Below are 14,591 nucleotides of genomic sequence, written 5' to 3' on the forward strand. Positions count from 1 at the left end.
ACTCAAACCTTTGGAAAAGATTTATCCGCCGTCACACCACCCTGATCCTTAGAACTCCCCTGAACCACCGCAGTCTTAGAATAAATCTCCGGCAGAGAATGGGACCTGATCATCTTGGGACGTTTACCATTAGATGACCATGAGGAAGTGGAGGGTGTTCTCTGTACTGGTACTTGTTTGTTGGAGTGACTGCTGCTGGATGTGCTTCCTGGTGCGGTTAATTGTCAGGCGGAGAGGGAAGTGGTACCTGAGGTGCGGTTAATTGTCAGGGTCGGAGTTTAGGGTATATAATTAAGGGTTTTAATTTAAACTGTGTACCGGTTAGGGCCCATAGGCCCTAGAGTATAATAATTTAGAAGAGAAATACTCAAGAAAAAATGATTGCAAACGCATAAACAAAGCAGCGTAATCAATGCAATAAAAACTGTTTGCAATCACACCCTATATCGTATATAAGCTATCACACCCTATATCGTATATAAGCTATATAAGCTATATAACACACCCTATATATAGGGTGTATAAGCTATATAAGCTATATAAGCTATATAAGTATATAGACCATGAGGACCTGATATAAGCTATATAAGCTATATAAGCTATATAAGCAATATAGGCTATAAAAGCTATATAAGCTAAATAAGTATATAGATATTAAGGACCCGATTCATATGTTCCATAAGTTCAACCCTTTTATTTTTCCAGTGAAAATGCAGCTTTCATAAAGCAAGAACCTTACTAAGATCCGTAAATGAACTGGGTGTACACACTGGGAGGGGGGGGGAGTCAGTACACATACGTTGGGTCTTATAACTTAGCCATGATAATTAAGACTCAAAGTATGTGCACTGACTTTTGGCCCCAGTCAGACTTAAACCTGATGTCTTGGCTGAAGGGCGAATTGGACAGTTTTCGAAACTGCTATTCGAGGATTCCCCTCTGCTGGTGTTAAAACTGTGGGCTAGGGAAATTAAAATTAGGAGTTATATTTTTAAAACTATATCGTGTTTTCTGCTCTCAAACTAGAACTTCAAATTTGAGTAAATATCCTTAATCAAATTAATACAGCTATCTAGTTTAAGTTAAAACGATTCAAAATCATAGTTTTTAATCAAAGCATTGCACTAATTCAACTTCAGGAGAACTAATTACCGGATTTGTAAGAGGTATCTGTCATGCTCATATCATCCACAACCTCCTCCTCCATTGCGGGAGTATCATCCATCATGTTAAACAGGTAATCAAAGTTAGAGATAGGCGCTGTCTGGTCAGACCAGTTCACTTGACCGTTCCAATCTCCTGCAGACAACATTGTTAGTTTCAGCTTTTAATCACTATTTAGCAGTCACGATCTGAGGATTGAGAAAGGTCGCTACACTGGAGATCGTTACAACACAGCACTGAAAACATGTCGCTTTTGCTGCTCCTCAGACACCGACGTCATGCGGTTCTTCGAAGAACTACCATTCTTTGAAACACCTATCCTTGAAACCGAGGACCACGTCATAAATGAATGCCCCAGCTACAACTCCCTCCGGTCCAACCTCTCAGACAACCTTAAAAGCCTCATAATGCTTAAAGAATATGGGGCCATCATGAACACATTCCATGCAACAGAATTTGGAAAGTACCTCACAAAATCTTTTCACCTTCGACATCCTCCTGAAAAGAAGTCCTAGTAATCTCCTCCCGTCTCCTACTCATCGTCATTAACTCATCTCCATGACTTTTTTACTTGTATTTAAATTATTATATTCGGTTTTTCTTTCGTGAAATTGTAACGCGGTTAATTTTTAAGAATTTATTTTTATATCATTCTCTCAATTTTTAGAGTTCTGATCGTCTTTATGAATTGCTGTATTACCAAGACGAGTTCGTTAGTGTTCTCCTTGGTCATTTCATGTTTAATTCCTGTTTAATTCCTGTTTAATTCCTCTCACAAAACGCATTGCAATCCAATTGGAGGAGCTTCAAATAACTCAATTGTTGAACTGCGCATTTGAGCGAATACGTACTTGCTATTATAAAAACCAATGAGAGCGCACGATTCTTTCTTGTGACTGATATTAACGAATCACGAAACCGGATCAAAATATTCGGTAATTTGTCGTCGATGGAGGTCGATGCTTTGCTCCTGTATTTGACTTCCTATAAAGATTTGTATTCATATGCATAGCTGGCTTAATTTTATTTCAGCTTTTCATTATCTATGCAGGGAAAATTATTAATTTCAGCTTTAATCACTATGTTTAAACGCACTCTTTATTGTTTTTAGTTAACCCGAACCGTTGTGTAATACCACGTAAGATGATAAAACTAAAGCTTATTTATGCAATCTTTAACAATAATCTTAAAGCTCAGTATCGCATTTATTTTAAAAATTAAGCAGATTTCTTACCGGCACTAGATAAGCAACTTATCCCTGGTATGTATTCTTTATGATTTGTGATTATCCTCCCTCCCTCCCTCCCCCCTCCCTCCCTCCCTCCCTCCCTCCCTCCCTCCCTCCCTCCCTCCCTCCCTCCCTCCCTCCCTCCCTCCCTCCCTCCCTCCCTCCCTCCCTCCCTCCCTCCCTCCCTCCCTCCCTCCCTCCCTCCCTCCCTCCCTCCCTCCCTCCCTCCCTCCCTCCCTCCCTCCCTCCCTCCCTCCCTCCCTCCCTCCCTCCCTCCCTCCCTCCCTCCCTCCCTCCCTCCCTCCCTCCCTCCCTCCCTCCCTCCCTCCCTCCCTCCCTCCCTCCCTCCCTCCCTCCCTCCCTCCCTCCCTCCCTCCCTCCCTCCCTCCCTCCCTCCCTCCCTCCCTCCCTCCCTCCCTCCCTCCCTCCCTCCCTCCCTCCCTCCCTCCCTCCCTCCCTCCCTCCCTCCCTCCCTCCCTCCCTTACATTTATGAATTCTTCTTAACTCAAAGATGTGCAATCTGCAAACCACGCAGTCTGATCATTAATGCACATCAATGATGTGCATTAATGTGATCAGATGATGATGTGAGATCATAAAAAGCAGATAGTTAACTAACAACTAAACCGCTCATCAGTCATCAGAAAATTCACTTATATAGTAACAGTAAGACACGTTTTTTATTTTCCTACACTAGCGTAATTATAATTCCATGTGGTAACCGAGGACCCAATGACTTGACTCAGGTTGCTTTTAACGTTAACAGTTTATTCTAGAACTTTCTTGCCGCCTTTTATTTACATTGATCTGTTTTTGTCGTGTGACATTCATAGTGTTACATTTTTGTAAATAAGTTGCTTTTAATTTTATGACAAATATGTCAGATATTTTTTGTTTTTGATGACGAAGGCTGTGGAATGTTCACAGCTAAATAATAAAAATAAAGAGTTAGTTAATGTGATCATAAAACGGGGACAGGGTTTTCGTTTATAATTAAGTTTTTATTGTTAACTGAAATCGGAAAGGGACATTGACATGGTCATGGTAATCATGAACGTTTTTCTTTTCCCCGTTTTGATTGATATAGTGATATGTTTTTGCTTTCTGGTGTCATGTGGGTCATACATCCTAATACCGATGGCACTGTCGCGGCACTCTTGTGGCTATCTCGTGGCAATCTCGTGGCACTATGGCGGCACTGTCGCGGCACTTGCTATATGATACCAAGTGTATCCTGCAGGAATGTTATCGCAAAGCCCATATAAGCTGATAGAATGTGACACGTCACCGCAAACTAGGATTGTAAATCAGGGGTGTAGGAAGCGGGGGGTAGGGGTACGGGGGGCCATCGCCCCCCCATGAAATCTTGGCAAGGGGCCAAAAAGGGCCAACTTTTTAATTTAGGCTTCTAAAAATTTTTGGGAAAAATTTTTAAGTCAAAATTTTGTAAGTCAAAAATTTTCAAAGTTTTTCTGGAAACTACTTTTGTTCATGTTTCATGCTACCCTGATCATTCTGAGCCGAAAATATTTTTTTCGGTTTTCGAAGTCCGCACCTACCCTTCGATATACGATTTTGGACTCGAGGGTTCCCCTTAAGGTGATGCGATCTCGGAAGGCAGGCCTCCCCTTCGCAATACGAGTTCGGAAGCGGGAGCTCTGCTTTCAGAGGTACGTATTGAGAATGACTCGTACAGTAAAGTTTCTCAGTCAAAATTTTTCAAAGTTTTCTTGGAAATTACTTTTATTCATGTTTCATGCTACCCTAATCATTCTGAGCCCAAAATATATTTTTCGGTTTTTTGAAGTCCGTACCTACATTCGGAAGGTTGTGGATGTAATACTGATTGGTTTCATAAACTAATTATAGAAAACGTGATATTTGGCCCACAGATTTGAAGGAAAATACGCGAATTTGGTCCTCAGATTTAAAGGAAAATGCGCAATTTGACGCGGAGAACTGAAAAGTGCCACCAGAGTGCCGCCATAGTGCCGCCATAGTGCCGCGACAGTGCCATGACGAGTGTCTCGACAGTGCCACGAGAGTTCTCGTTCCTTGTTGGACTCAGGAATTTGTTTGTAAACACATGTTGACGCACACAATTTTATTTTACAAGTGTCAAAAACTACAAAAACAGAAATCTCACTCTTCTGGATCAAAAATTAACTAATTGTCACGAAGTAAAGCTTATTACTCACAGGTCACCTGTCACTAAAAGAATGAGCCTGACGTTTAAGGACGGGACGGTTCTGGATTTCCAGAACCAGGATGCACTTCTTGAGTACATTAGGGTAACAGCAGACACAGCTAGTACTGCTTACTCCATGGACACCTTCTGGCTCATCATCTGTGCTGGAATGGTCTTCCTTATGCAGGTACTGTTACCACTAACCACCCTGATATTCTTTAGTTTCAAGTAACCACCCTGATATTCTTTAGTTTCAAGTAACCAATACTGTAACCATGACCCTGATATTCTTTAGTTTCAAGTAACCACCCTGATATTCTTTAGTTTCAAGTAACCACCCTGATATTCTTTAGTTTCAAGTAACCACCCTGATATTCTTTAGTTTCAAGTAACCACCCTGATATTCTTTAGTTTCAAGTAACCAATACTGTAACCACCCTGATATTCTTTAGTTTCAAGTAACCACCCTGATATTCTTTAGTTTCAAGTTACCAATACTGTAACCACCCTGATATTCTTTAGTTTCAAGTAACCAATACTGTAACCACCCTGATATTCTTTAGTTTCAAGTAACCAATACTGTAACCACCCTGATATTCTTTAGTTTCAAGTAACCAATACTGTAACCATGACCCTGATATTCTTTAGTTTCAAGTAACCACCCTGATATTCTTTAGTTTCGAGTAACCACCCTGATATTCTTTAGTTTCAAGTAACCATGACCCTGATATTCTTTAGTTTCAAGTAACCATGACCCTGATATTCTTTAGTTTCAAGTAACCAATACTGTAACCACCCTGATATTCTTTAGTTTCAAGTAACCACCCTGATATTCTTTAGTTTCAAGTAACCACCCTGATATTCTTTAGTTTCAAGTAACCATGACCCTGATATTCTTTAGTTTCAAGTAACCAATACTGTAACCACCCTGATATTCTTTAGTTTCAAGTAACCACCCTGATATTCTTTAGTTTCAAGTAACCAATGCTGTTACCACCCTGATATTCTTTAGTTTCAAGTAACCAATGCTGATCGGTTCCGATGACGCTTTGAGTATAATTGTCAGTATACACTATTATAGACTTTAATTGGACGCTGGGGCCTTCTTTTTTATAATGTGAATGTCTATCCATAATGACAAACATATGTTCAGGGTGCTTCCTACACCCCTGCATATGTTCAGCGTGCTTCCTACACCCCTGCATATGTTCAGGGTGCTTCCTACACCCCTGCATATGTTCAGGGTGCTTCCTACACCCCTGCATATGTTCAGGGTGCTTCCTACACCCCTGCATCTGTTCAGGGTGCTTCCTACACCCCTGTATATGTTCAGGGTGCTTCCTACACCCCTGTATATGTTCTATCACAAAACGTTTATCTCTCAGATGGGATTTGCTTTGGTGGAGGTTGGCACTGTCAGGATAAAGAACACTAAGAACATTCTGGTAAAGAACATGCTCGATGCTTGTATTGGAGCTCTCTCTTTCTGGCTTATTGGTTTCGCTCTAGCTTTTGGAGACACCACTTCCGGATTCATAGGTATACATATTTATATATGATTCTTTATTCTAACACATGCATGAAGGATAACTGTAAAACTCATAAATTACAAAATGATATTTAGTCCATTGATCCAATGACATTGATAACGTTGATGATTAAATATTCCTCTTAAGCAATGTCATTTACAGGAACGAACGGTTTTGCATTAAAAACTTTAGACATGCGGCGAGGAGGAGAGTTCAATGACAGACCTTACCAAGGAAAAAAATACGCTCTTTTCCTCTTCCAGTGGGCATTTGCTGCCACAGCAGCTACTATAGTTTCTGGTAACTATACTGCTATGAGCATCACTTGAAACTACGATTGCAAAGATTTTATCTCTTGACCTACTCTATAATGAATATGGCCCTAAAATTGTACGTGTTCAGGAGCTGTGGCAGAGAGGTGTAAAGTAATTGCTTACTTTGTTTACTCCTTTGTACTGACTGTGTTCGTCTACCCTGTAGTAGTACACTGGGGATGGTCCGACAGTGAGTCTTACTACTTTCTTAAGTTTTAACATTCTTGGCCATATTTTTGCTGGCCTCAGTTTGTTTGAAAAAGAAAAAAAATCGGGCTTATGCCTAATTTACGTGTCACATCTACGCTTATGAAATCTTGATAACGGTCTGAGGCACTACTTATTACAGACGGTTGGGCCTCAGCGTTTGCTCCGAAGGAAGACAGATTGTTCGGGGTGGGAGTTATAGACTTTGCTGGAAGTTCTGTTGTCCACATGGTCGGAGGACTGACCGCTCTGATTGGTGCTATCTTCCTGGGACCTCGCTCCGGTAAAATTGTTGAGGGTAAAGTTCAAACCATGGTCTTCCAATCTTCTACTTTTCAAACTCTGGGGACGCTAGTTTTATGGTTCGGATGGTAGGTCTTTAAAAACTACATACTTCTTCGATTAATTAATTTTACCCCACAATTGCTAAGCAGCTTTCGTTCACTTATGTTATCTGATACAATGCGAGCTCTTACTTTACGAAATGCCTTTCGTGATTTACCTCCCTCAGAACCCCCCATTATTCTTTACCATCATCCCTTATTTCCTCTTATTACTATATCTTATTAGCTCTTATTGCCTCTCATCACCCCTTATTTCTAGGTATGGGTTTAACTGTGGCAGTACTCTTACCATAGCTGGTGCTGCATCAGATGTTGCTGGTAAAGTTGCCGTTACAACTACCATAGGAGCTGCCAGTGCTGGTAAAATTATTATGTTTCTTTAAATATCTTGCTCTTAAAGTCATCAATAGATTTACGATCATATCATTTATATGTTTCATAAATATTACCTACTTAACATTTGATCTATTTTAATTCTGTAATTTTTTAGGTGTAACAGCAACTCTGATGGGGGTTATTTTCGAGGGACATATCAATATTGGCAGAACAAATAATGGTAAGCATCTTTAATTAATGTATGACTATTGTACTCCCCCGTAAATGTATAACTATAAAGTATAACCACATCTAAAATAACCCCTATATTTTATACAATGAGTTGATAAAGGCATTCAGATAATTTCTTGTCAAGGAATTTTGGCGGGACTGGTGAGCATCACAGCTGGTTGCTCTGTGGTAGATGTGGAAATGGCATTTCTTATCGGAGTTATTGGCGGCATCGTCTATTACTCTGCTTCAAAGGTACAACTAACAACATGACTAACAGTCAACAACAGTTAACATTTCAACAACAAGTTGCATTATATTATTTCTTATGGATCAGCTCATCATAATTCTCAAACGATACTGAAAGTGAAAGAACGCAATGCTGTTCCTCAGGGATGCGTTCTTGGCCCCCTTTAACTCTGCATCTCCCTCAGCTGTTAACGTGTTTGCACATTGATCTATTGATGACGTAGTGGACGCCTGCCTAGTGCACCTGTTCTATCTTAACCTAATTATGTAAAGTAATCATGTAATTAATCTCCCTCAGCTGTTAACATGTCTACACATTGATGACGTAGTGGATGCCTCCCCAGTTCACTTGTTCTGTGGAATATGGGGTACCATAGCTGCAGGGTTGTTTGCAAAGCCAGAGAATGTGGAAATGGCGTATGGTACTGGCAGTTGTGGTCTTTTCTATAAGGTCTCACCTTTAATATTATTTGTAATCTAATTTAAATTATGGGAAATTATGTTGTTGAAACTTTGTTTTAAGATCAAAGCCGTTACAGAATTAATCATTATTTCAGTGCGATGGAAATGGAGGCAAACAGTTCGGAGCAAATTTAGTGTTTATCCTCGCAGTTATTGCATGGGTCGGCATTTTCGCTATCATCATCTTCAGCATCTTGCAAGTTAGTTAAAAAACTTTCACGTTGCCTTTATTTTTGTTTTTCATTGCCAACAATCAGTGTTAAGATTGTGAAAAGCATATTTTATCTCTATATCTACGACTACAGTTCATCAGTGTTAATACAATACTTAAAACAGTCATAAAAGGTACTGAAAAATAAGCTGATCACATTTCTGTTTTATAAACCCTGAGCTCTCCCAGATAAACTGAACATGTTACTTTTATAAACCCTAACCACGTGCTCCCCCACGTGCTCCCCACGTGCTCCCCACGTGCTCCCCACGTGCTCCCCACGTGCTCCCCACGTGCTAACCACGTGCTCCCCACGTGCTCCCCACGTGCTCCCCACGTGCTAACCACGTGCTAACCACGTGCTCCCCACGTGCTCCCCACGTGCTCCCCACGTGCTAACCACGTGCTAACCACGTGTTAACCACGTGCTAACCACGTGCTAACCACGTGTTAACCACGTGCTAACCACGTGCTAACCACGTGCTAACCACGTGTTAACCACGTGCTAACCACGTGCTAACCACGTGCTCCCTCAGATACTGAACATGTTACGAGTATCAGAGGAGACGGAGAAAATGGGTCTGGATGTAAAGGAGCACGGTGGGGCCGCGTACGAGGTGACAAGGAAATCTCGTTTCAGTGGGGGGAACTACAAACTTTCCACTCCAGAGGTTGTAGTGAATAAAACAGCTAGCAAAGACGTGTAGAACAATATCATGTGGCATCATACTCGTATATTTTCCTTACTGTATCTTGTTCTTTTTTATTCTTTTATTACTAATGGTAGATTTTAATTGTTGATATTGTTTCAAAATAAATTCTGCCGGCAGAACTATTACTTTATTAGTTTGGCTTCATTTTATTTCATCTCAATAAAATTTTTCTAACTAAGGTTTTGTCAAAATCACAAAATTGCTTTTGACGTATTGAACGGAAAGACCAAATTTTTATAAAATTGTAGTTATACATATTTTTGTTTGTGACCGAAGAATCACTGTCATTAATGAAACTGATTTTAGTTCACCCAACCAGCATTTTCATGCTCCTTGTGATAGAAAGAAATTGAAACCAAACGGGCTAGTTACAGGAAGTTACAAAGGAGAGCTCGAACAAGACAACCAATAAAATATAACTAAAGTAATAACAGCAAAATAATAGATTTAATTAATTATTTAAATAATAAAAACTAAAATAGTACCCAAATTAGCGTGAGTAACGCCCAGGAAACGAGGGGGAACTTGCACTGTCGTGTCACTAGCGGCAAATCCTAGGTTGTACAGGATATCTGTTGCTGTCATTGGTAGACTGAAATATTTTCATATGTTATTATTTATTGTTAGATATTAAAAAAAATGTTTGGATGAACACGTGAAAAATGGGTTGTTAAAATAGATACTTCAAATTAATTATTTATAGCGCGTCTATTTAGTTTTTTTCCGATCCATGAACTTTTGTTCATTTGATGATTTTTTAAATAATTTGCATTTTAGAATGTAGAAGTTGAAAGAATTTTTTGCTTCAATTAACTTAATAGTAATACCTACAATTATACAGTAGTAAATATTGTTATTTAGGGTCGTATAAGTCGGATTATATCGAGAAACTTAGCGGACGTCCCAATGTGCGGGACTTTTGCCAGGTAGAGGATTAATATACACCCTCACTCTCAAAAGCTTTAGGGAGTTCTTGAGAGCCAGGGGTAAGTTCCTGTTGGCTCCTCTCCTGAGAAGTTACCCTACAACTGGATCAGGAGATGAATTTTAATAATGATATAAGAATAAATCATAAATGTATGTTAATTGTCGATTAATTATAATAGCCGTCCTTAATTCATTGGTTTGGATTTATTAATTTAATGTAATCACAATATAACTTACAAAGTACTAGTAAAGTCGGAGCTTAGTTTAGCATAAGTTCCCTGCGTTAAGAGATCCAGCAGGGTGGGAGGCGGGACACCTTGCTCCCTCAACAACAGCTCCTGTTCCTGAGCCAGCTTTCTCATATCCATATATGGTAATGTATCTATAACTATAACATATCCATATATGGTAATGTATCTATAACTATAACATATCCATATATGGTAATGTATCTATGGTAACGTTACCTTATATGGTAATGTATCTATAGTTAGGTTACCTTATTTGGTGCTTCCTTATTTCCATGTCTTCATCAAAACGAAATATATAGCACCATATAAGGTAATGTTAACATAGTTGCACTACCATATAAGGTAACGTTACCATAGTTAAACTACCATATAAGGCAAAACAAACAGAGGGCAAAAAATTGGCCAAGAAATAAAAATGTTAGTGCGCAAAATTTGGACCCCCAGGTGGTGCCAAAAACGCGAATTAAATAGCTTATAATAATAAGGCTGTGCGGGACTCTCCCATACGCATTCATAAGGTCAATCCAGATCACGTGGACTTGTCTTCTGGGGCTTTTATTATCTATTTAACTCGCGTTTTTGACACCACTTGGGGGTCGAAATTGTGGGCTCTCAAATTCCTATTCCTTGCCAATTTCATATTTTTTCATGCTGATTTGAAGGCCATTAAAGCATTTGACCCAGTCAAAAAAGTTTCAGTTGTACCGTATATATTTTACGGTTTTTGCGGAAATTCGCGTTAAAGTTGATCATGATGCCGAGGTGTCAGTAAAATGGTACGGATAAACACACATATCTATATATCGTCTAGCTATAGTAAGATATACGCATAAGTGTCCTCAAGGGAGCAATCGCTTGCAACCTAAAACATATGTAAATCAAAGCTTTCAACTTTCTAACACTGTTCAAACTAAAGAACCTAAAACAAATAAAAATACAATTTTTCAACTTTCTGCTCGAACTAAAGAACCAACATCAAACCACGTGCGGGCCAAACTTTAAATTAATCTCAAAACTCTGAATAAGTTATAACTCTATAACATAGTTGGGAGGTATAACTCCCAATTACAAATTTATAAGGTATTTACCCTTGGTTAATTACTTAAACTGAGAATATACCTATTATGGAATTTATCAAAGGAAATTTTGAAGAGAACAAAAGATAAATTTAGCGAAATGATCGCGTAAGAGTTATTATGGAGGTTACAACTCAAGAAATGTAGTGAAACATAATATCCTCTGTTCACATGATAATACTATTACCGTAACAATATACATGCCTGTTACCCTGGAGACGGTACTAGGAGTAGGATCAGATATACACTCTGCTACTGGAGTATACACCAGACCACGTCTTGGTACAGTTATTCATTTATTTATTTGTGGGTATGATCCTTTTTTGATTTTGTTATGATTAGTAGTTTTAAGTTTGTTCTTTATTGGTGCATCTTATGCAGTTGAGACGACTGATTCACGTATAGTACCATAGTTACCATAGTTATACAACCATATAAGGCAATACAGCGTCAAAGTGGCGACTCATTGTTAGGCAAATTATAACAAAGATGAAATCAATTAAGTAATTAAAATCAGATAATTTCAGGTAATTTTCAAGTAATTTCAATTATTGTCATTATCTTATTTTATACTTGTACTTATTTATTTTAAAGGTAGATCAGGTAATTTCAGATTTACCGCAATAATTCCATGATTTGTAATCTGCTGTAAAATTGGTAAAGTTGCTACACGTGAAAACTTAAATTGTAGTTCTTTTATTCAAATTTCTGATTGTTTCTGAATAGACTCAGTGAAGACAGATTCTAATGGAAATAAATAGCTGAATAACGTATCGACATTTCTACGTCATACTCATATTCTGAAATAGTATCAATTCAATTATAACGATCAATATTCACATTAAAAATTTGACGACGAAATTTATTTCAAACAAAATATATAACTGTAAAATAGTTATCAACCGTAAATAGTTTTTAACGAAATCGGAGCAAATATGAACATAAAACTGACAACATTTATCAAATAGGGCTCATCTGAAAATTAACGAATAGCGTGACGTTATACAGGAGATAAAAGATTAAAAGAGATAAAAGAATTAAACGAGAATATTACTATTTACACGTCACTCAACTAAAAACTGTGTTAGATTGTTCAACTCTGTTCTATCGTTGAGTGTTGGTTTATTTTCAACTAAAAATCGGGCTTCTTTAATCTTTCTGTTGATGAGTGATGTTCCTCTATCTACGATTTGAAGTTTAAGTTTTGGGGGGCCTTTGTGCTGAGGGTGACTTTCCCTGTAGTGCTTTGCTAGTGGCTTATCTTCGTAAGATTTTGCTGTTGGATTTGCCGCACTACGGTAATGCTCGTCGAACCTGCACTTGATCGGTCTGTATGTTTCCCCACCATAGTTCTCGGTACAATTGTCTACTTCGCAAGTGATGTGGTAGACGGTATTAGTTGTGGTGCATTCTCCATCGGTTAAAGCTGCGCATGTTCTGCAGTTTGATGTTGTACAGGATTTCTTGTCAAGGGGTCTGGAGTCTGTAAGGAGATCCTTCAGTTTCCGTCCAGGTTTCTCGACACTTTTGATGGGGAGTCCAATATGTCTGACAGCATCTCTGTATTTGCGACTAGTAGCTTCGTTGACATAGGGTAGTTTGAGAATCGCTCCGTCTTGGTCTTTGTTCTGTACGTTCTGATTAATTCTCTTTCTACGTTTTCTCTTGTTCTTTATGGTTTCTAAGACTCTATCAGTGTAGCCGTTGTTGATGAGAAGTTTATCTATCATCTTTTCTGAGTACTTCTCGTTTTCTCTGTTGTTAGAGACTGCCTTTGCGGTGTTGTACATACTCTCAACAGTAGCATTCTTTGTACGTGTTGTATGATGAGAGTTGTAGTGGAGGGTGAGTGGCTTTTTCTGTGGTTTTCTGTAGAGTCTAGAATGTACTATTCCATCTGAGTCGATCTTTATTTCCGTGTTGAGGAAGGGAACAAAGTCGTTCTGATTGTCAGGGTAGTCTACAGTTAGTTTGATAAGTTTGTCAGGATCTTGTTGTTCGATGAGGTTGCACAGTTGCTGAGCTTTTCGTCTGTTGGTGGTGGCTCCGTTTAGATCGTCGTAAAACCTGCTGTAGGTGGGCAGTGTTATCCTCAGGTCTACGTAGACTGAAAGTTTTTCCAGTTTCCACATTTTGACAGTAGCTAGTATAGGTGCAGGGTTGGTTCCCATGAACAATCCAAGAAGCTGTAGGTAGACTTGATTGTTGTAGACAAAATATGACTTTCCTAGGGTTGTCTCTAGTAGTTCTTGTAAATCAGAGAGATGGAGACCGTATGTACTGATTGACTGTCTATTTTCTTTGGCAAATTCCATGACATCTTCTATTGCTGTTAGTACGTTGATATTGGTGTATAAAGCTTCGACGTCTGCTGTAAAGAAAGTAAGACTCTTCAGATCATTTGGTGTGATGTTTCTAATCCTTCGAAGAAAATCGTGAGTGTTTTTCAAATGAGAAGGTACTAGATTCATCAGAGGAGATAGAATGTGACAGACGAACCAAAGGATTTTGTGGAAAGGGGAGTTGCAGCCTGAAACAATAGGTCTAGTTTTCATTGTGTCAGGGTTAAGAGTCTTGATCTCATCACTTGTGTATTTGTGGGTTTTAAGCATCACTCTTGCAGTAGCGAGGGTGGTGTGATGGCTCATTAACAGGTTAGTAACATCTTGAGGGAGATTACGACTCTTGGCAATGTTCTTGAATGTTGAGTTAACATCGTCTTCTAGAGTTTTAGTTAACTTGTTTATGTACTTTTGTTTGCCCAGTTTATCCTGTGGTATGTCGATCTTCTTGTAGACGTTTCCATTGTTGAGGTGAGTTGTAGTTGTCCTGATGTGATCTTCTTTAGGCATTACTACAAACTCTGCTGTTTTGAGCCATCACACCACCCTCGCTACTGCAAGAGTGATGCTTAAAACCCACAAATACACAAGTGATGAGATCAAGACTCTTAACCCTGACACAATGAAAACTAGACCTATTGTTTCAGGCTGCAACTCCCCTTTCCACAAAATCCTTTGGTTCGTCTGTCACATTCTATCTCCTCTGATGAATCTAGTACCTTCTCATTTGAAAAACACTCACGATTTTCTTCGAAGGATTAGAAACATCACACCAAATGATCTGAAGAGTCTTACTTTCTTTACAGCAGACGTCGAAGCTTTATACACCAATATCAACG

The 14,591-nt window shown here is 39.0% G+C and overlaps 2 protein-coding genes across 2 annotated transcripts in view; one reads left to right on the forward strand and one right to left on the reverse strand.

Moving 5' to 3' along the window:
* Nucleotides 1-14,591, reverse strand: part of LOC134824218 (uncharacterized) — a 71,503-nt gene that overhangs the window by 31,398 nt on the left and 25,514 nt on the right. Inside the window, exons 5-7 of the mRNA XM_063835994.1 lie at nucleotides 9,642-9,748; nucleotides 1,153-1,299; nucleotides 878-961 (exon numbers count right to left, since the gene is read on the reverse strand). Coding sequence (XP_063692064.1) covers nucleotides 878-961; nucleotides 1,153-1,299; nucleotides 9,642-9,748 — 338 coding nt within the window. The remainder of the gene's footprint in view (nucleotides 1-877; nucleotides 962-1,152; nucleotides 1,300-9,641; nucleotides 9,749-14,591) is intronic.
* On the forward strand, nucleotides 2,246-9,358 carry LOC134824219 (ammonium transporter 2-like). The gene is made up of 12 exons (XM_063835996.1): nucleotides 2,246-2,302; nucleotides 4,594-4,768; nucleotides 5,967-6,120; nucleotides 6,273-6,410; nucleotides 6,513-6,614; nucleotides 6,774-7,002; nucleotides 7,235-7,335; nucleotides 7,466-7,531; nucleotides 7,667-7,776; nucleotides 8,069-8,221; nucleotides 8,328-8,432; nucleotides 8,980-9,358. Exons 2-12 carry the CDS (start codon nucleotides 4,613-4,615, stop codon nucleotides 9,148-9,150), a joined length of 1,485 nt encoding a protein of 494 aa, XP_063692066.1. The 5' UTR covers nucleotides 2,246-2,302; nucleotides 4,594-4,612; the 3' UTR covers nucleotides 9,151-9,358.

The sequence above is a fragment of the Bolinopsis microptera genome, chromosome 12 (assembly GCF_026151205.1).
Source record: "Bolinopsis microptera isolate Bmic1 chromosome 12, MBARI_Bmic_1.0, whole genome shotgun sequence".
In the NCBI taxonomy this organism is placed as follows: domain Eukaryota; kingdom Metazoa; phylum Ctenophora; class Tentaculata; order Lobata; family Bolinopsidae; genus Bolinopsis; species Bolinopsis microptera.